Source organism: Simochromis diagramma, unplaced genomic scaffold (genome assembly GCF_900408965.1).
Source record: "Simochromis diagramma unplaced genomic scaffold, fSimDia1.1 OVJJ01000107.1, whole genome shotgun sequence".
In the NCBI taxonomy this organism is placed as follows: Eukaryota; Metazoa; Chordata; class Actinopteri; order Cichliformes; family Cichlidae; genus Simochromis; species Simochromis diagramma.
Window position 1 is genome coordinate 5888633 of NW_024387209.1, and position 25294 is coordinate 5913926.

A 25294-nucleotide genomic window follows, 5' to 3' on the forward strand; every position below is an offset into this window, starting at 1 on the left:
AAGTTCAAATCAGACAAGACAAAGAGCACACAGCACCATCACAGAGAACATAAATGCATCTTCTAAGGCAAATAAGGTTCATAACAAAGAAGTAAAATCTGAATCTAATCCTCATTTAAGCCCTTTCATTTATAAATTAAAAATCTTACCCTTAGTTAAGACTAATCTATTTCCTCATTGTGCTAAAAGAGGAAAGTGGTCAATTCTATCAGTGTAAAAACCCATGCAGCTGGGAAACTAACACAGGTGTGACAAACTTAAGGCCCAGGGGCCAGAATCACCCCAGCAAAGTCTCCAGTCTGCCACACTGGATGCCATGAATGGGTGTATGTGGGGAACAAAGTGTGGACCCAGTGTGCAGGACTCAGCAGACAGCTTTATTTCAAGGAAGTAAAAACAACAGTAAGGCAGGATTAAACCTGACATTCAGAGGAGCTGCACGCACCATGAGGGAGGAGATGACAAAGAACAGAGGGACACAAACAATATATACACACGAGATGATTAGGGCAGAGTGCCATTACGATGGACACAATCAAAAAACCATAAATATTCTCAAAATTCAAAAAAAACATTTTTATATAAACCATTGCCAGGGATCATGACAATGGTTTTAGAACGTGACAAAGTCCACAGATTTTAAACTTTTAACTGTTTTTTCACAGGTTTTACAGCTTTCCCAATTAATAAAGACCTCCCCACCCACTGACATTAATACTACACCAAATAGTAACCTGTCTACTAACTTTCTATTTTCTACTATAGAAAAAAATAGACAGCATTATTATAAATACAGGGCAGTCTGGGGCTATCAGTGCCTTTTCTGTTATTTTAGACATTTATCTCATAGAAAACTGACACTTATTATTGAAGCTGCACTTGGTTTTCTTGTAATAAGACATCTCAGGGATTACGTGTTAAGTTAAATTTCTTTACACTGACAGAAAAGAGAATTTCCCTTGTCTGGAGTGGGCGGTATGTGGGCCACAATGGAAAATTAGTTTGACATCAATTATAAATGAGCTTTTACAGTTAATAAAATGATATATAGTAAATTCCTAAGACTCTTAAGAAACGAAACATATTTTAATTTCATATGAAGAGAGAGTGCCTTGGAGTTTATTGATATTTGACATTAAATATTTCCAGTTTATATTTTAAACAACTGATATTTCTGTGGGTTTAAAAACACCGCTAAAGCTGAAGTGAGCTCATATCGTTTGTCATATCAAACCTGGAAGGTGACTTCTCTTTCCTGCTCAAAAAAACCTTCAAACGAACCTACGATGCAGTCTAATCCTCCTGTTAAATCTGCCAGTAAGAAGATTAAAAGCTGCAAATTCATGACATCTGTAAATCAAAGCCATGGCAAGGAGAAGAAAAGTTGACAGAAAGTGAGGAAAGGCCTGGAGGGCTTTTTTCTATCCGTGGTGAGGGATTCAATCCCAGACGCTGACTCTGCTGCACAGCAGGAGCTCACAGTCAGGCCGGCCTGCTAATACAGATTATAGGAATTAAAATCTGAGGTGCTGCTGCCGCTCTGGAGGAGACACGCTGAACTTGCCTTTGACTAATGCTGCCGACTTCCAGGCGATGAGTGAGACTCCATCTGAATTTAAACTTATTAAAGACTCAAAAACAGACACGTGCATTTACTCTGTGAGCAGAGACCACAATTTTTGTTTACACCCTTTGTGGGGTGGCTGTAGCTCAGGCGGTAGAGCAGGTAATCTACTGATTGGAAGGTTGGTGGCTTGATTTCTGGCTTCCCCTAGTCTGCATGCCAAATATCCTTGGGCACGATACTAACTCCAAATTACTCTCCGATGCATCCATCAGAGTATGAATGTGTGTGAATGTTAGTTAGAAAATGTGCGAATGGGTGTGAATGGGTGAATGCACAAGTAGTATAAAGCGCTTTGAGTGCTCAGAAGAGTAGAAAAGCGGTATATAAGAACCACTCCATTTTGGCTTTGGAACATTTCTGCTTTCTGTTCTGCACTGCTCATAAAGACTCAATGACCAGCACCTGACTTTCTGTGATTGTTACATGTGTATTCCTGAGTCAGTTGGCTGGAAGTTGATGGCTGTCACTGGGAGAAATCAGTCACAAAGAAGCTGCTGTAACCAAAAAACAGCTGCAGACTGCTGCAGTCGCTTGAAAGGCTGCAAACACTCGCCAACTGCCCACTGAGCAAACTACGAGTAACTGCAGCAGTCTGCTGGAGACCAAAGCAATCACAGGGATGTCTTTCTTGCAGTACCATATACCTATTTTCTATCAATTTCACCTTGCAACTGCTGGCAGCCTCCAATGATTTCCCAAGCACTCAGGGGAATACACATTTTTCACTATCTGGTTGCTAGGAGGTTAATGACTGGTCTCTAGGGTTGTGAACCAGGAGTCTAAAGCCTCAATTACACTGTCAAAAGAACTCACTCTGCTATCCAAATCCAGGTGTTTCAATCACTTCTGAAGTGGCCACCACCCACAATAACAAGCGTTGGATGCAGTGGTGTAAAGCACACCATCACTGGACTCTAGAGCAGTGGAGACATGTTCTCTGGAGTGACGAATCATAATTTTCCATCTATACGAGTCTGAGTTTGGGGATGGACCCTTCCTGTTCCAACATGACTGCACACCACTGAACAAAGATCAAAGCAAGACATGGAGGAGAGAGTTTGGTGTGGAAGGACTTGACTGGCTGGTGCAGAGTCCTGACCTCAACCTGACAAAACACCTTCGGGATGAATTAAAGTTCAAAGTGAGCCAGGACTTCAAAATCAGTGTCTCACCTCATAAATATGTTTCTGGAAGAATGGTCAGAAATTCCCACAAACACTCCTAAAACTGTGGAAAGTTTTCCCAGAGGAGCTGAAGCTGTTATAGCTGCAAAGGGTGATCTGATATCATATTAAACCCTATTGATTAAGAACAGGATGTCACACAAGGTCATATTTGTGTGTGTGAAGGCACATGAGTGAATATTTTAGTGTATTTTCTGCACCCACAAATTCACTTGGGTCAGCCTGAACAAATTTTATCATCAGACAGAAAGTGCAAGGGTCTATGCGGACATCCTTGGGCCTGTCTGCTTTTTTGTGACCATGTGGATTTGTCTGCAGAGAATTTACATGACAATGCACCAACTACACATGTTCCTGAGGCCTATTTCAAGTGGACTTTAAAGAAGTCTAACAGGAATGAGGACTCAGCTGTCTGTGTCTGCAACAGAGTAACATCAAGGTGTACCGAGGAAGTATTACAAGTCAGAAGTCATCCTTGTCTTAATTAAATTTCCCATTTAATGGTTAAGAAAATCCAGTGTATTTGTTCATTTAAATGTTACCTTTAAACAGAAATAAATTAGCTAAAGGCTATGGTTGTAAACTTTCTGGCTATATGTGCCAGTAATCTTCAAATCGAGAGAGCCAACGAGTTATACGTTTCTTAAATATTCTAAATATAATCCTTTAAGACACTGTGCCCAGGTTGGTTTGTTCTGTCAGGCCTAATTTAACCTAAAGATAAAAAAAAAAGACTTCAGTTAAAGTTCTCCCCACACACGTTTCCTCTTTGACTCCTTAAACTCCCATTTTACCACCTGGAGAGCAGCCATGGATCACAGAGTTCATCACCGATTAAGAGAAAAGCTTATATTAGTCAGAGGCATTACAGAGCCTCCTTATCTTGGTCTCTCTGCGCCTTTTGCTCAGCTCTATTCTGGACAATAGTGACAACTGGGCGTCAGAGGCTGAAAAGCACAGCTAAAAGCATTGAAGGCATTTAAGAAAAACTCAGAAAGAGTTGAATATAACAAATAATATCACATTTTGATTAAATGAGCTCACAATGAGGGGGATCATAAAATAAAACTTTTCCAAAATGATGTTTTGACACCCATAGGCAGAGGACCTCATTACTGAACAGTATGAGGTGTTTTTAGTAGCACCACTGGAAACTGAAGCCACCTCATAATGTTTATTTTGTGGTGATTAAAGCAGGTGGTGTGTGGCACAAACCGAGGGTACCTGCTGTTTTCTGTGATGAATGCTAACAGTGCTCCTAATGGTTATGGATACTGTCTTAATAGCTGCAAATTGCTCTGTTAGTAGGGATTTAATAGCCTTAAGTCTACAGCAATGTCTTCCTGTAATTTAATAAAACGTCTTCCTCCTGCTCTGTTATTTCACTCTAAAGGCAGACCAGACCTAAGACCTTAAACACAAAGCTGCCAGGACTTTGAGGACAGACGTGCTGACTGTGGATTTCCGTACACTATATTTTCTACTGTGGCTGTTGTGATGGTAATGAATGCCGTCTCTCTTCTCACGGTTTGGAATTTTTGCCTGCAGCTATTGGCTTTTTCTCTAACTGCCAAACTCCAAAGGCCTGGTCCTTTTGGAAGATGCCTTAGCTGGTTGGCTAAGAGAAAATCTCCTAGATACTGTTGCTAAAGATAGTCAGGTACAATACCTCTCAAAGTTTATTTTTTCTAGATCTACAGCAGTTATTTTTCAGCTTCCTGTTTAAAAAACATACCAAAAAAGAAGATTTTGGAAAACTTCATGGCAATAGATATGCTTTCTCATCATTTCTTTAAGTAGTCTTCAGGAATAGTTCTCCAGGGTTTTTGAAGGACATTCAAAGCTCTTCTTGGGATTTTTCTGGCTTTTGATCTTTTCTCTGTCACAGTGTGTGACAGAGAAAAGATCCCACGCTGCTTCAATAGTGTTGAGGTCCGGGCTCTGGGGAGGCCAATCCATGATCGATAGAGTTCCACTGTGTGTTTTTCTATCCAGGTATGATTTTACTGCATTGGGCAGTGTCTTTAGGACCATAATTCATCAATTTTGACAAAGATCTGTAAAACCACTGACTGAAATGCAGCCAAACCACGACAGAGCCTCCACCGTGTTTTACAGATGGCTGTAGACAATCACTGTGCCCTTCTCCTGAGCTCCCCTGTGCATACTGACAATGATTTGAACCAAAATCTTCAAGTTTTGATTCATCACTCCATCAGACCCTTTTCCACTGACTTTCAGTCCAGTTCTTGCATAATTTGGCCTACCTCAGCCTTTTCTCCCTGTTTCTTTGCCACTGTTAAGTGGCTTATTAAACAAAAAAAACCCAAACTGCTGGCAACCAATGCAATCCCACGTTTTTTGGTGTGCAAATTCCAGCAACTGCAGGTTACTAAGGGTTCGCTGACCAGACCCTCGTCGTGTTTTACTCAAACGTCCCCCTAAAATGACCTATAATCTTAACCAGTTGGATCCCTCTTTTAGGTGAAAGCATTTTGTGATTTTAAGCACCTGCCTGGTGCTACAGCATGTCTACAGGCCTTGGTCCCTGTTAATTTGCTTTCTTGATGAAAAGGCTATATAACTTTTTCAGCACAACCTACAAGTTAAATGTGTATGCTCCTGTAATTCTAGTTAAAAAGCAAACACGATTTACATTTATAATATTCACTGTAAATTGTGTTTGGCATCTTTGAACGTGTACCCCAAGGCACATCAACATCATCAGCATATCAACTATAATGATTTTTTCTGTTTTGCTCTTCCAGCTGTCTCTGTCTGTTTCTTCAGAGGTCAGTACCATCATTAAGGTTTTGCTATGTAGCTGTAAATGAGAGTCCCATTTGTCTTTTTCTGTAAACAATATTACACGACTCATAGCTGGAGCACTTCTACCAGTGACTGTATAGAAAAGATGGATGCTGTCACCATTACATCACCCATCAGTTAATGAGGTTTTCTTCTGAAGGCTTGAGCTGAGTGATTTTAGAGTGGCCTTCTTACTAAGAAACTGAGGGACACTACATGATTACACGGACATTACATGATTCTACAGCAATGGCTTGTCAATCACAGGCCTGCCCGAAAACAAACCCTTTTTGTGGCTCAATGGGACAATAATTTACAAAATGAGCATTATACTGTATTTAGTAATGAATTAAACTAAAGACCATGAACTCATAAATAAAGCATTAGGTCAAGGGAGTAATTTTACAGCTTGCATTAACATGAAACTCAAGGCTGAAAGACATTAGTACAAAAATAAGAACTTTCAACATATCAGGTCCTTAAAAAAGTTTTTGTACAAAAAAAAGTAATAATCCATCCATTTTCTTCCAATCACAGTTCACACACTAAATTGCAACAATCCTTAGATTTTTTTTCTAAGATTCAAAAGGTAAATTAAGTTGTAAATGATCTGCAGAGCAATGGAAAGAGATGTTATGTTTACAAATAATTTGACCTAGAAGGAGCATGCACAAAAAAAAAAAGAAAAATAGAAGAAGTCCCAAGATAGAGCCCTGTGGAGCTCCAGATATCATAGCTGCTGATGCAGAGAAGAATATTCCAGTCAATGATTGGCAGCTTTGGTATGGATTGATAATTACTTAAGATGTCTACTTCCAAAGTTAGCTGTTTAAGAAGCCAGGCTCCCATTTATAATTCAGAAAATATCAGATATCAGATTATATCCAAAGGTTCCTTAATAAACCAACACCTGTCATAGAAGTGGAACACAAGTCTAACCTGGGAGACTGGGAGATGAAAACAAGTTCAAAATTGCCCAAAATGACAACAACGAGCTGATAAACAAAGGGATTAGCTCCAGAATTTTAAATATTTATTATATTTTCAACCTTCCTACAAAAGAAGCCCTGAGCTCTCTCACAGTTTTTTTTCTAAGATGAATTGGGACTTTTTCTGTAAATACACGAGCTCAGGTTTATAGATATTCTCTGTTGAAGTTATCAGTGGATATCTCAGATCTCACTCCACAATACATATGCACTTGAGCATGCAGACAATGGCAGCAGACCTGGCTGCTCGATTCTGGCCTTGAGTTATCAGTGTATACACTGCACAGTCTCTAGACGTAGTGTTTGGCCATATGCGAGCTGAGAAAAGAGAAATCCAATCTGGTGATGTGAGCACTGTGAGGCTGTACTGCTGCCTGTGCAGCAGTGACCTTGGTTTGGGCAATTATAGTTTGAAATGCTCTAACTTGAGATGAATCCTGAGGTGGTATTTGGCCCCGAGTGACCCAAAAATAAAACACAAACTAAACACTGGTGAATGCAACAAGGATATTTTCCTCAGAGCTAAGTTTAATTTGGATGCATTTAAGCACCACTTTTTTTTTTTATATGAAATGCTATGCATGAAGCTGTATTTCAAGGGAAGATTCACTATTTTTATCTCTTTGTATGTTGTTTTTCCTGATGATTTTCTCATTTTTGTTAGTATATTTATGTTTTTGATGTGACTACAGGTCAGCAGCAACTCTGATATCCAGTTACGTTCACAGGATGTCAGTATAAATCCAGCCAGAGTGGTGACAGTATAGTGTAGAGGAGACTTGTGTAAGATTGCCCTCTATTGACAGAAGACAGACATGCAATCACTGATTTAATCCTGCATGAAGTCAATCCAGGCAAACCCTGTCAGGTCTCCGCTATCCTGTCATTTACAAAAGAGAGAGCTTTATGGGTTTTTTGTAACTAATTCAGTCCAGCCATAGCTACAGTGTTGCTTCCCAGTACAATATTTACATAATGTTCCCAACATATAGATATATGAATCACATTAAGCAACTGTATGACACCGATTAGCTGCCTATGTTTAGTTCAGCTTGAACCACCAAAGTAGTTTGAACCTCTTGGTGTAGGGGACCTGTTGGGTGGTGCTTTATGCCCTTATGCTGCTATAAATGCTACAGAGCTGTAGCAACGTCATTACTGGATTTTGGTTTATCGGCTTTTAAAAAAAGAGTTTCCTTGGGTTTACATCTGGATAAATCCTGACAGCTTTTGGACTAAAAAATATCAGGATTTCCAATTTGTCACGTAGAAGATTGGTGAATTAGTGTGTAAGAGTAAGAGTGTATGTAAGAGTGCAGATGAGTGTGTGGTCCTCTTCTATAAGTGTAATAGCTGCAGCAATTGTGTAGTAGTACAAACAGCTCTGAGAGTGTGCATCAAAAACTGAACTGTTTGCAGGCAACAGTGAATATTAACTCTGTGCTCTGAGCTGTTCACAGATTTCCATTCTGCCACTCTGCCTTAATGCACTGTTAATATTATTGAGCATCACACAGTCAGGAACTTGAGTGAGACTCACACATGTCCCAGCTTCCACGTGATAACAGTGTAGGCTGTGCAAATGCCAACAGCTCAGCTCGGCATTTGGGAATTAAAAACTACAAATCCTCATATCCTTGTTTCAAACTAGTCAAGCAGGCGCTCCTCCTCCTCCTCGTCCACCTTTAATGTACATGAAATGGACTCATTAAAATCATGATCAGCCTTCCAGTGAGGGAGTGGGTGGGTTTAAAATTAGCTGCTGAAGTATTTCAAAGACAAACATTATCAGCGTCTTCATAGCAGTAAAGCCAGTGATGGTGATGATGATGGCGGCTGAGACTGGTTTAGTCATCTTCACTGCTTACATGTAAATGAGCTTCTTTATTTCACATCCATGTCCAAAGTAACAGATGGCAGTGACGGCCTGGGACTAATGTTAATATTCAGTGATTGTGACTGTTATTCGGCACCGTGCAGGCCGCCAAACTCTGTTATGATGCCAATCTGTTCATGTTCACAAGGAGTTCTGAGGTGGTTGCTTCAAACAGAATAAAGCTTGCTAAATGTCTTTGTTTTCAGTCTTTAACAAACTGGGTTTATAAGAAAATATATTCATTTTTTACCACTTTTGTATCAGCAGAAGGCCAGTTTGAACCTTAGCACACAGAGTGGAAACAGGCACCTTGGTTCTGCTCATTGGCAGTCAGCGTCTTTGGTGTTTCATTCGGTAAAAGTTGTTGAGTCTAAACTCATTTACTAAACTGCATTGGCAGCAGTTAATTCACCCATAGATGTAGTTCTGGTTGCCACATCACTGGTTAAGTTCATGTCAAAGCATCTCAGTTGGATTTAAGTCCACACTTCCAACTATTCCACTCCAAAACCTTATTATATCCATCCATCCATTCGCTTCCGCTTATCCTTTTTCAGGGTCGCGGGGGGCGCTGGAGCCTATCCCAGCTGTCATAGGGCGAAAGGCGGGGTACAACCTGGACAGGTCGCCAGTCTGTCGCAGGGCCAACACAGGGACAGACAACCATTCGCACTCACATTCATTCGCACATTCACACCTAGTGACAATTTGAATTATCCAATTAACCTATCCCCACAAGCTGCATGTCTTTGGACGGTGGGAGGAAGCCGGAGTACCCGGAGAGAACCCACGCAAACACGGGGAGAACATGCAAACTCCACACAGAAAGACCCCGGCCTGATGGTGGAATTGAACTCAGGACCTTCTTGCTGTGCGGCAACAGTGCTAACCACCGTGCCACCTTATTATATATAACCTATTATTTTAAGAGTGATTACGTTTTTGGTTGGTGCAGTTTGGTGGCGTGTTTCTGATCATTGTCCTGCTGTATAACCCAAGTGCTCTTGAGCTTCAGGGCATGAATTGATGGTCGGAAATCCTCCTTCAGGATTTTCTGGTAGAGAGCAGAATTCATTGTTCCATCATGTCGTCCTGAAGCAGCAAAGCAACTCCAGGCCATCACACTACCACTACCATGTTTGACTGTTGCTGTGATGATCTTTTTATGAAATGCTGTTAGTTTTATGTCAGATGTAACGGGACTCAAACCTTCCACAAGGTTCAGCTTTTGTCTCGTCAGTCCACAGAATATTTTTTTGGGATCATCGAGATGTTTTTGGTAAATGTCAGATGAGCCTTTGTGATCTTTTTGGTCAGCAGTGGTTTTCTCCTTGAGCTCTCCAATGAATGCCATTTTTGCCCAGTCTCTGTCATATTGTTAAATCAGTGAAATGAGGCCTGCAGTTCTTTAGATGTTGTTTTGGTTTTTTTGTGACCTCCTGGATGAGCCATTGATGCCATCTTGGAGTAATTTTGGTAGGCCGGTTACTCCTGGGAAGTCTTCTCCATGTGTGGATAATGTCTCTCACTGTGATTCACTGGAGTCCCAAAGACTCAGAAATGGCTTTGTAACCTTTTCCGGAGTGATAGATGTTTCTCAGCCGTTTCTTTAGATTGCTGTGTGATGTGTTGCTGTGTGAGATCTTTTAACCTGCTTCAATTTGTCAGGCAGGGTCTGTTTATGTGGTTTATTGATTCAGCAGGTCTGACAGTAATCAGGCCTGAGTGTGACAAGTGAAACTGAAATCAGCTTCCAAAAACTGTGCTTAATTACAGTTCATTTATGATTCACAAGAGCGGGCAATTACTTCTCACACAGGGCCAGGTACATTTGGATAGCTTTTTTATTCCCCTAATAAATGAAATCATCATTAAAAATTTGCATTTTCTTGCATTTACTCGATTTATGAAACAGTAACTGAAACGTAGAGGATTAACTATGTGTCAGCCATTTTCAGGCTGCTCTGCACCATTAAAATCTAGATCCCAAAACTATGGTGTCAGGTCTCAAAATCAAAATACATGTGTGTCGACAACATCTAGACTCTGATTTCACCTATTTTTATATATAAAATGATCACATTTAGAGGCGTCGCAATGTCTTTTGTGTCTATGTCTGCTGCCACACTATCAGCTGAACGTGTGCTGCGTTTATTTCTGCACTTAGAAACAGCAGTTCATGGACGGTTTGTTTGGTGTCCTGAGGAAGAAATCTGAAACAACACAGTCTGGTGACGTGTAGGTCACATTTACTTTGCTACAAGTTGGTATTATACGACCACTTTAATATAATAGAAACCCATACACTGTGGCCTACCAGTGATTTTGCTTTCATTTTCACAAACTCTGAATTTGTTATGTGCATTTGCTGTAGTAAACGCCACTTTTTGAAGTGAAATAAAGGCTGAATAAGCAGGTAATAATGTAGCATTTTGCTGAAGGGCATTTTAGCAAGTGGGCATACAAAGCTGAGTGTTTTAGATTTTCCTGTGGCAGATCTGAAAATTCCTACACACCAAAGCCTTTCTGTCTGTTTGCTTGGTTATGATTCAGTCTTTGACTTCAAGGTTATGCTTTTTAAAAAGACCATTTCTGGTGTATTGAATTCTGTACGAGGAGCATAAAAAAAGAGAAAAAGAAGCTTTCTTTCCGATGTCAGCAAATTTTCATGGTGCCAGCTCGATCTTTTTTTAGATGAAAGAAAACTTTCAGTGTCCTGTCATTTTTACAGTGATGCTCGTTGCTCTTACAACTGACTCACTGCAAACACCAGTGTACGACTGCGCTCCCACTCTTCTGACCCCGTGCAAATGGGATTTGACTGATACATATATATATGATAAAAATGTCCTGAAATAACAAGTTACTTAGCAACAACCAGAATGATCATGGCAGCAACTGAAAATGAGAGAACAGAGAGGGAGAGATAATGAACAGGAGTAAAGCAAGTCGGCATTTACAGTAAATGCATGCTGATTTCAACTTGTTATGGGATATTTATCCCACAGCTGGAAATCCAATCAGATTCAACTAAAATACACCATATATGAACTCAAAGCAGGTCAAAGCTGACATCCAGTGAATGGCAACAATGCAAGCCCTTTTAATCAGCTGCTTCAAATATCTGCTAGCTACACCCCCTCAGAAATACTGATTATGTGGCAAAGTACCAATAAAGCCATTAGAAAGATGGTAGGCAAGGCTGGAAAACAGGAAAAGGATCGTAACACTGATTAACGGTGTTGATGATGCATCTTTAATGTTTACAGCTTAATCTACTAGAGCTCATATTCCTGATTTTAGTGATTTACATTTCACTCCTCCAGAATGAATGCCGTGCTGTAAAACTGTTTAGCTAAAGCTCATGAATCAAAGGTCGCCATAGCTGCTTTGTTGGACTTGGTTGACTACATCTCAATAGAGCCCGTGTGACACACAACCTAACCAGTGACTGTACTGTTGTTCTTATTGAAAACACGGACCTAGCTTCCAGTGCAGAAAACCCTGGGTGCAAACCTCAGCACAACCTCAGTAAACACTTTCTGACGAGAAGCTCATGAGCTCGATCACAACTGTTGAAGTCTGATTGATTGCAGTGTGACATTTAAGTTGTAAGTTAGAGTCAAAATAAATAAAGCAAGGTGTGATTTTAAGTTGCTTATGCTACCTGCTGGGCTCATTGCCAACATTTTGGCGCCGATGCGCACAGCTCCACTCAACTGGTTTCCAACTGGTTGCATTCAGGTTATGAGCAAAGTTGCTGAACACATGTCATTCTGGAGTTGAAGGAACATTCTGCAGTGACGTCACTATTTGAAGAGAAATGTCTGAATTTTTCTTACAGAAATATGCATTTCTGACTGATCAGGCAACTGACTACGAGTTGCTGCTGACCTGGTCCCTTGCTTCAAAGCAGCCATTTCTAAGCCAACAATATTACAAGTTCATTGCACACAGGAATTCAGTTCATGCTAACACTGTTTTCTCTTGTGTGACGGTAGTATTAGCATGCCTTGGGTTGTTCTGAATCTGCATTCCACTTTGCAACCCACCTTCACCACAGGGTTTCATTTCATGCCATTTCTGACTTAAAATAACATTTACTCTGATCTAAAATGAGATTTATGCCCAATTCTGGTGTTTTTTCTACAAAATACAAAAAAGACACAAATCCACACTCACACTACAACCTGTATGTTATTTCAGACTTTTATGAGACATAAAGATGTGAAGGGGCAATTTTAATCAAGCAGAAATTTTTATTCCCAAGTTTTGGCCTTTTATTCGTTGCGGGGTAAAGTTTCTACATTTAAACTTGTGGTTTTGCCTTCCACAATTTCAGCTACCGTGACCCATCAAGCCTTTATTTTTCTAGGAGGTTTGGCACCACATAGCAAAGTGTTGTAGGGGTAGAAAAAGAGATATTGATGCAAGAAGAACTTTTTTCCACCATTTTTTCCTCATGTATCTGAGGAAACACTCCGCATATTTCTTTGCATAAGTTCCTTCTCTTATCGAAACTACCTCCTGCCAGATTAGCCCCATCCTGCTGATGTGGGACTGCAGCAATACGGGATTATACTTCGGCTGGCTGTTCCTCTGCCTGTCTGAGGGATCTGCCGGCAGCCTAGAAGTGCTTTGCATAAACTGCGAGCAACAATGAAGCTCTTTAGTGTTGTGTCTCTGTCTCTGCATTTAACTGAGAAAATTAATGAAAAAAATATAAAGAGGTCACAAAAAAATGATCACCGCTGTGATCACTTCATATCACTGACAAATACAGAAACTGGCTTTGTCTAATGAGGGCTTGAGTTTCCTTCTATATGATGTTTAACCTCATAATCTAAGTTATTTTGTCAGAAAATGTATTCTATAGTGTGAAGAAATTAATTCCCATGTTTATATAGTAACAGTAGGTGTCTTATTGTGTGTTGTAGCACTGGAAAAAGAGGTGTAAGCAGAAGTGTAAAAGACTAGCACCACATGAATGTATATGTGGAAATAATACAGACCAAAGCACAATAATCTTTACTTTAAACTTGTATATATTATTTAAGCACTTGCTGCAATTAAAATCCTGAAATTTTATTATTCACAGTTAAAGTGTCATGGTGGCTATATCTGTCTCTTATATACTGTCTGTTCTCTATTACTGCATTTTAATTGTTTGTTGACTCCATCTAGAGACTACAGAAACGCTCATCATCATTACCAAAGTTCCAGAGAGTTCATTCAGTTTAATTCAAATCAGTTTTATTTATATGGTGCCAAATCACAACAACATTCACCTCAGAGCACTTTATATCGTAAGGTAAAGACACTAAAATAATACAGAGAAACCCCAAGAATCATATGAGCACCTACGAGCAAGCGCTTTGGCGACAGTGTGAACGAAAAACTCCCTTTTAACAGGAAGAAACCTCTGGAAGAACAAGGCTCAGGGTGGAACTAATGATTAAAAGCAGAGTGGTGTATAAACACATGGTGAGTGAAGGAGAAACACTCAGTGCATTATGGGAAGCCCTCATTATGGGGCGGTGGATTTTTTCCCTTCAACTTGATCCATTCTCTTCAAGTTGATTCAATAAAATGGCAGCAGAAGCTGAAGTGGGTGGAAATAAACATCAGTACTGAGCAGGCCAGTCATAGTGACTGTAAGCTGCACTGATGCGAAATGTAATTACACTTCAAGGGAAGTGCATTTCAAGCTACAGCTTAAGGTTTCAGAAGGGTTTGTAGTGGATTACGCAGAAGCATAAATCCACTGTCAGGTCAAGATTTTACTACAAAGTCTAAGTATCTCCTCAACAAAAACTTAACTTTATAAAATTACTGGAAACTGTCAGTGCTACCTCTGAGCCTCCTAGTAGACACACCTGTGGTATCACCAAAAATTGATTCTGTTCATCTGGACGTAGCGTTTTCAATGGGAGAAATGTTTCGTCACTCATCCAAGTGACTTCTTCAGTCTCAGCTGACTGCAGGTTTCCCCAATCGTATAAACAGTACATTTGCATAATGACTGAAACCAGCCCACTGAAGGAACAATGGGCTGGGAGGTCAGTTCCTTAATCATAATTATGCAAATTCTCATGACCATTGATTGACAACCACTGACCAAAACCCACTGATCAAAGACCACTGATCAATGGCCATGAGTACCATTCACAGAGAGTTGGGGAATGGCTGCAATCACAGCATTGTAAGATGGCGAAAGATGTACCCTTAGGCCCCCTCCTCGATTCAGAGATGGTCTTTCCCTTTTCACGTAAATGGCCTCCTTGACTCCGCGCTCAAACCAGCGTTCCTCCCTGTCCAAGATGTGTACATCCTCATCCTTCAAAGAGTGTCCACTGGCCTGTAGGTGTAAATAGACTGCCTATTTATGCTGATGAGTTAGCTCTTCTGTGTTGTGCCATCCGCTTCGCCAGAGGTTGTTTGGTTTCCCCAATGTATAAATCCTGGCAATCCTCCTGGCACTTAACAGCGTACGCTATGTTACTCTGTTTGTGTTGGGGGACCCGATCCTTGGGGTGGACCAGTTTTTGGTGCAGCGTGTTTTTGGGTTTAAAAGCCACAGAGGAAAAAATGCGTCTCAACTGCTCCGATACTCCTGACACATACGGGATCACTACAGCTTTTCGCTTGGGCAGCGGTCATCCTTCTCTCCTGGATCAGCTGGAGCTTTCTTTAGGTGTCTTTCCAGCTTTGACAAAAGTCCAGCTGGGATAACCACATTTACTCAGGGCCTTCTTGATGTGCCGTTCTTCTGCCTCCCTGGCCACTGTGTCTGTGGGGATGGTGTTCGCTCTGTGTTGTAGCGTCCTGATGACGCCCAGTTTGTGCTCCAGTGGATGATCAGAGTCAAACCTTAAATACTGATCCATATGCGTAGGTTTACGGTACACATCAGCTTTTAGATGTCCCTCATTACTGATGGAAATCTCACAGTCTAAGAAGGCTAACCTGCCACTTTTCATATCCTCCCTGGTGAATTTGATGTGTTGGTCCACCGAGTTAATGTGATCCGTGAATTGTGGTACGTCCTGAGATTTCATTTTCACCCACTGGTCATCCACATATCTGAACCAATGACTTGGTGGTGTTCCAGGGTAGGAGAGCAAAGCCCTTTTTTCCACTTCTTCCATGTACAAATCGGCCACGATGGGTGAAACTGGGGAGCCTATGGCACACCCATGTTTCTGCCTGTAGAACTGGCCTTTGTATGTGAAATAGGTGGAATTAAGACACAGTTCCAAAAGCAAACACACTTGGTCGATGCTGAGAGTGGTCCTGTTGCTGAGGTTGGGGTCATCCTGTAATCTCTTACGATCTACCTCCAACGTTTTCGTGACTGGGATGCATGTGAAGAGAGATGTAACAACGTACGAGACCATGGTTTCATCTGCCTCCATCATGACATCTCTCACCTTCTCAACAAAATCCAAAGTGTACTGGATGTGGTGCTCAGAGCTGCCTACCAACGGGTTGAGGATCAAAGTCAGAGACTTGGAGGTGTTATAGGTGACCGAGTTGATCATACAGACAATCGGTCTTAAAGGTGCACCCTGTTTATGTGTCTTCGGTAAACCATACAGACTTGGTGTAGATTCCCCTGGGTACAGCCTGTGGTATGAGGTCCGGTCGATAGCATTGTCTTGTTCTAACTGCTTCAGACAGTCTATCATCCTCTTCCTGTAACCACTTCCTGGGTTACAGGAAGTGGTTACACCGTTTCAGGGGCTCATAATTATTTTCATCACTGAGCAGTGACAAAATTTTCTCATGATAGTCTTTCTGGTTTAGCAATACTGTGCACCTAATCTTGTCTGCCGGAAGGATGATAATGTTGTTGTCATTACTAAGTGATGTGAGTGCCTTCCTCTCCTCCATGGTGATGTTGGATGCTGGGGGCTTTGATTGAGATTGAGATTTGATTGAGATTTACTTACCTGGATGATTGAGCATGCATCAATATCTGTGGTATCAGTTTTAAAATTCTACATCACTGCATTCTCAAGTTATCACATCTACAACTTTCAGAAAATTTGAACTCTTACGTTGAGGTCCAGGTCATTGAGATTTGAACTCGTCCAAGATTTATAGTAGATCCGCCTATAGTAACAATTTGAAGCTTTTTACCTTAAATATTTCCTTTTTTTAGGAGTATTTAATTTAATTTATTTATTTATTTAGGACAGTGCATGTTAATGAACATACATGTAAAAAGAATTACATGAATGTAAACATACCAGATTATAGCCAAGTGCTAATTTCCATCTGTTGTCCATAAAACATAAAAAAATAGACATAATAATTCATAAAAAATTCAAAATTCATTCATAATAAAAACTCCATCACCAAACTCACACATACACATCATTCTATTCCCAAATAAAACATTAAAACTATACAACTTATACATGATCACACACTTGATTTGTCCATAACCAGTTTTTAACCTGTGCCTTAAACAAGTTGAATGTCGAGCATTCTCTAATGGATTGAGGAAGACTGTTCCACAGATGGCCACCCTGGACAGAGAGGACGTTCTGCCCAAATGATGTCCGTCTGTGGGGTATAAACAAGTCTCCTCGGGTTGTAGCTCGAGTGGTCCTGTCTGAGCTTTCTTTATGCCTAATGAACTGCTTTAGTGGTGGTGGAGCAAGGGAGTGTAAGACTTTATATATTAAACACACTCTTTTAAGTTTCACTAAGTTATTGAAGTTCAGTAATTTATGTTTTTTTTAAACACATGACAGTGGTGGTGGGAAGTCAGTTTTTTGTCAAGTAGTTTTAAACTTCTTTTATAAATGTTTTCAATAGTTTTAAGTGTTGTTGGAAAAGCAAGTGACCAGGACGTCAAACAATAGTCCATATGAGAGATGATCATTGAGTAAAAATAAGTTTTTGCAACAGTCATATTTAAATTATTACGTATATGGTTAAAATTTCGATTATTACATTTAAGTACCTGGGACACTTTATTTATGTGACTCTTGAAGGATAATGTTGGGTCTAGAATGACCCCAAGATATTTAAATTCTGGAGCTAATTCAAGCTCTACTCCATCCAGGAATATGTTTGACTGCTTCAAGTTTAAGGGGCGCTTTGAAAAATACATACAGACAGTTTTTGAGGTGTTCACCATTAGGCATGAGTCCTCCAGCCAGCTATGCATTAATGCTAAAGCAGCTGCAAGATCTTTTGCCACCTGCTGGACACTATTTGCTTGCGTATATGTAACTGCATCATCCGCATACATTTGAGTAAATATATTTGGACAGACTTCAGGTAAGTTATTGATAAAAAGAGAGAACAATAAGGGCCCAAGAACAGATCCTTGAGGAACCCCTGTATCACAGTCTAAATATGGAGATTTAACCCCGTCCAACACCACACACTGTTTCCTGAGAGAGATATGAGGCAAACCACTGAAGAGCTTGACTGGAGATATTAAACTGAGTCAATCTGGACAACAATATCTGATGGTTTACAGAGTCGAAAGCCTTCTTCAGATCTAAAAATACAGCTCCAACACAGGAACTCTTGTCCAGCAAGCTCTTCAAGTTCTCCACTAACAGACACAGGGCAGTATCTGTGGAGTGATGTGCCCGAAAGCCAAACTGCAACGGATGTAATGAGGGTTGGGTGTTTTCTAGGTGAGCAGTGAGGAGTTTAACCACCCACTTCTCAGCTATTTTAGATATGACCGGGAGTATGCTTATGGGGCGATAATTAGCCATGTCAGTCTTCACACCTGCTTTGAAAATTGGTGTAACTGCAGCAATTTTCCAATCTGTTGGAACAATGGAGTGTTTGAAAGACATATTCAAAACATGAGTTGTTGGACGTAAAAGTAAATTCATATGTTCCTTTAGGAAATTTGTGTTAATACCATATACATCAAGTGCTTTAGATTGTTTTAAACCTGTAATTAGTTTAGCAACTTCAGTGTCTGAAATATGAGTAATGGTAAACAAATTTTGACCAGCATCATTCACATTATCAGAGCATACGACTGAGTCAAAGCTCTGACTGATCTCCTTAACAGATGAAATAAAGAAAGTTTTTAAGTTACTGGCAATAGATAGAGGCTCTCTAACAATAGAGTTATTTACATAAAGTTCAATTGTATTTTTGCTTTTGTTTGAATGACGGCCAAGTAATTTATTTGGGTGTTGCCAGATAATTTTACCATTACCTTTGGCTCTTTCAATTATATTTATAAAAAAAATTTGCTTTGGCTTGTCTTAAACTTCTTGTTACTTTGTTCCGCATTGAAGTAAATCTCTGTCTATCCAGAGTTAGACCTGTTTTCAGGAACTGTTTTAGTAATTGATCTCTTGTTTTCATTAGATTCTTGCACTCTTTGTTTAACCACGGCAGATTAGATGTTGTCTCTATTTTTTGTTGACCTCTAATGGAGTATGTTGATATAACATCCTTGACAATGTCAGTGAAGTGACTGCTGCAGAATTGTGGATCATCACTACACAATAAATGCTCCCAGTTAGCTGATGCTAATGCTTCTGCTACATTTTGTCGCTGACTTCTTGGTATAAATTCATAAAAGGTTCTCCTATTAGATGAACTATGAAAGTGATTCTTAACCCGTGATTTTATAAGTTTTCTAGAAAATAATATAAAATTGTGGTCTGAAATACCAGTGATAAAATTATAAGATTTAATAATTCGCTCGGCCTTATTACTGAAAACCAGATCTATTTTAGTTCTAGAATAGAATAGAATAGAATAGAATAGAATAGAATAATCCTTTAATTGTCCCACAAGGGGAAATTTGGTTGTTTGGTTCTAGAGTGTCTCGTTATTCTTGTGGGTTGTTCAATGTGTTGAGTAAAGTTTAAAGTCTCCATTATGTCCTTGAGTGTTTTTCTCTCCTTTTCACAGTCCCAGTTGACATTAAAATCTCCCATTACAAGTATTTCATTAGACTTATTATTTATAGTATGATATTTAAGTAATATCTGTAGTTGTTCATAAAAAATATTCTTTGCAGAAGAAGGGCGATATAAACAGATCAACGTAAATGACATTTCTGGGGAAAGAGTGATTTTAACAGAAATATGTTCTATTTCAACATCTATTGGTGAACTAAGTAAAGAGCAATCCAGGTGTTTTTTTTTTTTTTTTTTTTTTTACATACACAAGTATTCCTCCTCCTCTTGTTCCAATTCTATTCCTTCTGAATACTGTGTACTCTGGAAAGACAACCACAGACTCAGGAGAAGAACTTGTGAGCCAAGATTCAGAGATACCCAAAATAGAAATAATGGAATTGCTTAGAATATGTTCCAGTTACTCATGCTTTAGTAACATACTGCAAATGTTAATGTGTCCACATAGAAGCCCCTTTGGTTTATTTTTAGTGTCCCAGATTACTTTAGCCTGATTAAATGTCTTGCAGATCTTTGTTCCTCTGTAACTTTTAATAGCAGGATTTCTTGTCCTTTTCTTGACAATGCTATGAGCATTTAATGATGAGAAACCCTTTACCGGAGACTGTAGTTGGGGTACAGCAGGTGGGGGCCAAGGCAGCTGAGGTGGAAACCCAGGCAGCCGAGATGGCAGCCCAGGCAGCTGAAATGGAGTCCCAGGCAGCCAAGGAAGAAACCCATGCAACTGAGGCGGAGGCTCAGGCAGCCGAGGCAATAACCCAGGCAACTGAGGTGGAGGCCCAAGCAGCTGAGGTGGTAACCCAAACAGCAGAAGCGGAGGCCCGGACAACAGGGGCATAAACACTATTAGTTGTAGATGTAGCCTTACTAACTGGGACGGTGGTTGGAGCACAGTTAGTTGAGGTGGAAAGCAATGCAGAGATAGCTGTGCCCATAGGCTAACTAGGCTAATTAGTTGTAGCCAGTCCAAATCACTGATGTTTGAATTAGGTCCAGGATTTAGTTCTATATCACCAGCCAAAAGTAGCATCAGAACAAGTTTCAGAATCTCCAGGGACAATTGTGGCGTATTTAATTGTTCATGTTTACCTGGGGGTGGTCTAGCATGACCAAAATCCAAGAATCTTGTGAACAAAAGATGTTGACTTCATTTGGCTGAGAAAATGGTATAATTATCCAGCTTTCTTGGACCTGTCGAACTCCACAGAAGATAAAAATGTATAAAAACAAAAAGACAAGTTGATGTCAAGATCCAGGGGTTTTTAGATGTTTTTTTAGGTGTTTTTTTTTTTTTTTGGCAAAAGCATAGGACCTGCCAAGCTGTGTGTCTACACCCTAGCAGCCATCTTGAATCCAAGATGTAAAAAGGGAAATATTTTATATTTTATATCAAAACAAAATTCCTACTACTGGCTCCACATGGAGATTTATTTGATACAACTCATTCACGGAAAAGCGTGCAGCGCGTTGTTTTGTGCGGCATCTTAACTTTAAGGTCAGGTAGACCGTGCTGCACGTATGGTTTCTTTTCTGGTTATCTTTATCTTTAGGCACTATGTTATTAGTAGCCTGTCACAAAAACATGTTGTTTGTTCTCATTTAGTTGAATCTGTGAAAAATACCAAAGATAACACGGTTTTAAGGACATAAAATGGTCTTATTGCACCAAAAAGATAATTCCAAAAGAGCTATTTGCTGAAAATTGTGCATATCTCAGCATGGTGTGCAGTGTGTCCCCCATGGACATGCAGTGTGTCCCCCAGCATTTGAGGAAACAGGACAAGTAAAGGACAAAAGAAGATAAAATACTATCTTGAGCTGATGAACAGACTTTTGCATACTATATATTACGTAAATTTCTACTTGTAATTGAGATCGAAGGAGACAGGCCCATTGGTAAGATATCCAGTGAATCTGTGTTATCCATCCCCACTCTACATGCATACACCGTTAGAACAAAGAAATAGAACAAAATAATCTCTGAGGTCTTGAGTGATCGGTGAGGTTGCCAAACAGTCTTACAATATCAAGGAAATAAAACCGGTTTGTTAGCTGGTTAAGATACAATAAGAAAAAAGATCAAACACTGAAAAGGGGGGGGGGGGGATTTCTGTCCCTCAAGATGACAACAATGCTTTACCTTGGATTAAAAAAAAAAAACGGTATCAGACTTTTCTGACAACCAGAGCCAATATTAGTGCATGTTTTTATTGGCTGACAGCACTTTGGGGTCTTTAAGGTGTCAGTCAGCCCCAAACAAAAACAAAAAATCACAAATAAAGTCAGCCACACAGACTTTGAGCCAGAGTGTTTACTTTCATTTCTAATAATAAAGGAAAGAATGTGACTCTTTTCAGACTTTATGTATCTGGGGTCACTTCATGTCCTTGGAGCTGTCATAGTAATGCTCCAATTCTGCCTTTAAATTACATGGGTGATCACTTAAAGGGAGAGCTCACCCCAGAATCAAAGCGTTTTCCTTCTGGACTGTAGTGCAAACAATACTTGAATTGCTTTGCTGTGAGTTGTACAGAAGAAAAAGAAGAAGAAGGGTGGCTTGAAGTGCTCGAAGTGCCACAGAAATTCATTTGAAAAACTCTGCAGACATGTCTCTTTCCATCTGTGAGCATTTTCATGTAGGAGAAATTTTCTTTCTGCAAAACTACACTTAGCTATCATATATATCTGTATAAGACTAAGGTGTGAACACTGATAAGAGACCAGACATTCCTACTTAGTGTGACACCATCAGCTCTTCTCCAGTATTTGGTCAATATTTTCTTGTATAATTTTATTTTGCAGTTTTTCCACTACAGAGGATTTTAAGTCAAGCAACCAAGATGTGATTGAAGTGGAGGCTTTCAGCTTTAAATCAAGGGTGTCCAGGGGTTTCACAAATATTCTGCAGTAGCTTTTTAGGAATTACAGTCATTTTTATACACACCGCCCCATTTTCAGCAACTGAAGACTAATTTTAAATAAAAGGATTGTTTCCAAACTTGGATGAAAATACTTTGCATTCAAGAACCCACAGACATCACCATATAGTGTTTCCTCCTCTGATGCTCATGCCCTGCTGGGTCTTTACTGCAGACACCTTTAGTTGCTGCTTGTTTGTGGGTCTCTCTGCCTTTTACTTTCCTATTTAATAACTGAAATACTCCTCTTTTGGGTTAACATCACGTGACTGGCTTGGTCATTGAAGAATAGACCTTTCACCATCAACAAAAAAATTGTCACTCAGCAAGTAGTTAGCAAGTGTTTGCAGACTAGTTGGCATCTCCCATGCAAACTTCTAGCAACCCCCAGCATCCAGAAACTGCTTCACAACTGTTTGGGAAACACACATTGTTCCTTATCAATGAGTGTCTACCATATGACAATGACCAACCGGTCTCTAGGCCTGTGTGACTGGGGCTTTAGCAGTCAACTTCACAGCAACCCCCCCAGCAACCAGTTGCCAATTGATCAGTGAAGACATTTTATCCCTAGCAACAGGTGGTTGCCAAGTGGTTGCTAGCTGGACTCTAGGCCTTTGGGGCATCAGCTCTGTAAAATCTGAACCATGAAATAATTGCAAGAAAATTAATTTTTTGTTTTGAAAATTCAGTGTTTATTTAACCTTCTGACACTTTAAAAAAAAAAATTATTTATAAATGCGGATACATACATTTTAATTTGTATCGTTTGTGCTACATTTGGCAATTTTGTGCAATTCAAAAATGCTTAAAATGCATTTTGCGGAGAAAAAGTGACACTGATGATGTAGTGATCTCAAAAACTCACAAAAACTCATGTATCAAATATTTTACATTTGGCATTACAGGGTCAAATCTTCTGGATTGTTCCAACAACAGTTAAATTTACAGCCCTGATACTTTTAAATGTAACAAAACAAAGCAAATCTAATAAACCATTCAAGAACCACTCTGTGTAGAGTACTTCATTTATTTAGTTTCCTGACAACAGTTTAGTATCGAGTCAGTAAAGAACTAAAAAAAGCACAGTTGAGATCAACAAGGCGAGTGTGTTTCATAATGAAATGGCTATCTTCTGCTGTTTTTTATTTATTTTATATATTTTATTCATGTTAGTGTATACGTGTATAAAGGTTAGGGTCACAGTGAAGTTTAAGACTGAGGGAGTGGGTGCATCATTTTAGCAAGCAAAAACTAAGATTTGTCATTTTGAAGAATTATGGAGCATTACTATGAAGCTTTGTAAAAATAAATAAATAAGCAGCAGTTGTTAGGATGAGCCTGAAAGCTAAAAGTAACTCTGTCAGCTTCATTTATAAGCTGGTTCAGATGCGTTTTAGAGGTGTTAGTGCGGTGCAGTGGTAATTAAAAGTGTGAAAGCTCTTTGAGGATGAGAAGTAAGAGCTGATAAAGATTAGAAACAACCTTAACACAATGAAAAGAAAGGAAAATCATCCCTACCTTGATATCCTTGACAGGTTGACACTCAATCTGATGGGAGACTGATGCAGTTTGGTTCATTGTTGTTCCACAAATTCCACCAAATGCTCCTTTATCTAAAAACAGGATCACAAAAAAAAGATTAAATAAAATTCCTGGCCAAGTTTCCTTCGTCTCCCCCTTGAGCTGCTTCTCAGCTCTGAGCTGACCACGCCACCAATCTGGTGCTGATATCAAATACTAAGAGGCTGCAGAGCTTCTTCGTTGGAAACGCTCTTCCTCGTCTCTAGCTCCACTAGAGACAACACATTTAAGCACACAATCTGTTTTCCCTCCTTTGTTGCTCTCTCTCTGGCAGTAAATGCTCTCAGTGCATTTGAAAGCAGTTCCTCCCTCCCTCTCGTTTCTTCTTTTTCTTCTTCTCTTTCCCTCTATGGCAACTACGAGCTGCTTCGCCTGACAGACAGTTCATAAACCAGGATGTTTGCCAGTGCCTCCCACATGCGAAGATGTTCCTTCATCAGAATGCAAATTTGCTTCAGGCAAAGATTTTGCAGGCGTTTGGTTAAAGTGTTTCTCACACATCAAAGCTTCTTTCAGCGTTTCTTTTCTTTTCTTTTTCTTTTCTTGGAGGACTCGCATTGATGAATTCATGTTCAGCTTTGACCCAGTGAGAACCCGCCGCTGTTTGAGCGTTTATTTCAGCTGAAAGTTGGGTGACGGTTTGTTTTCAGTGAAACACACAAAAAGAATACACTTCACTTTAAAAGCAACGCAAAGAAAGACTCTTGATGGATCTACAAAAAGCACAATGGAAAATAATTCAACAAATCCTCCCACCCAAATGCCATTTATAGGAGGTCTGTGAGGAGGTAGTTAGAGAAGAAAAAACAGAGGCCACATTTTATTACATGCATATGCATATTTTGGTGAATGTGTTTAGCCATTTTTTTATTAAGAGGCATTAAAACTTTATTAGAGCCACAGACTGTATATAAAAGATGGGCATTGCCAACGTGAAGTCACCAATTGGTTTGTGAAGCCCCATCTTGAGGCCTTGAGATGTCCCACTGGGTGGATTTAACTGAGAAGTCAAAGGGACAATCTTACAACTTAAATGTAATGATTGGGATGACAAACTCACCAGTTCAAGACAGAAGCAGGCTCATTTTCCCATAGAATTAGAAACAGCCAGAAATGATTCGCCCCCTGCTGGCCATTAGAAAAAAATGCTGGTTTAAAACACTACAACATTGACTTCCCTTCTTAGACCCAGCAGCACTTCACTTTAACATTTGAAAAGCAATTATAAAATTTTTTAAAAGTTAACTTTTCTTTAGCTTAGCTAGTATAAAAAAGTTAAAAGGAAAATGGGAATTCCATCCATTTTCTCCCACTTATTCTCTCCCAGAATTCAGACGCAGACCAGCAGCCTACGCAAAGAAGCCCAGACCTCCTTTCATCATCCGGGGG

The 25294-nt window shown here is 39.8% G+C and overlaps 1 protein-coding gene across 3 annotated transcripts in view; it reads right to left on the minus strand.

Annotated features, from left to right (window-relative positions):
* LOC120746085 (inactive dipeptidyl peptidase 10-like) overlaps positions 1-25030 on the minus strand; it is a 126500-nt gene extending 101470 nt beyond the window's left edge. Inside the window, exons 1-2 of one of the 3 annotated variants that reach the window (XM_040051354.1) lie at positions 24966-25030; positions 23843-23937 (exon numbers count right to left, since the gene is read on the minus strand). In XM_040051354.1, coding sequence (XP_039907288.1) covers positions 23843-23902 — 60 coding nt within the window. In that variant the 5' untranslated portion in view covers positions 23903-23937; positions 24966-25030. Of the gene's footprint in view, positions 1-23842; positions 24405-24965 lie in introns of those variants that run through there. The other 2 variants (XM_040051356.1, XM_040051353.1) reach the window with 2 other exon arrangements.
* Positions 25031-25294: the final 264 nt, after the last annotated feature.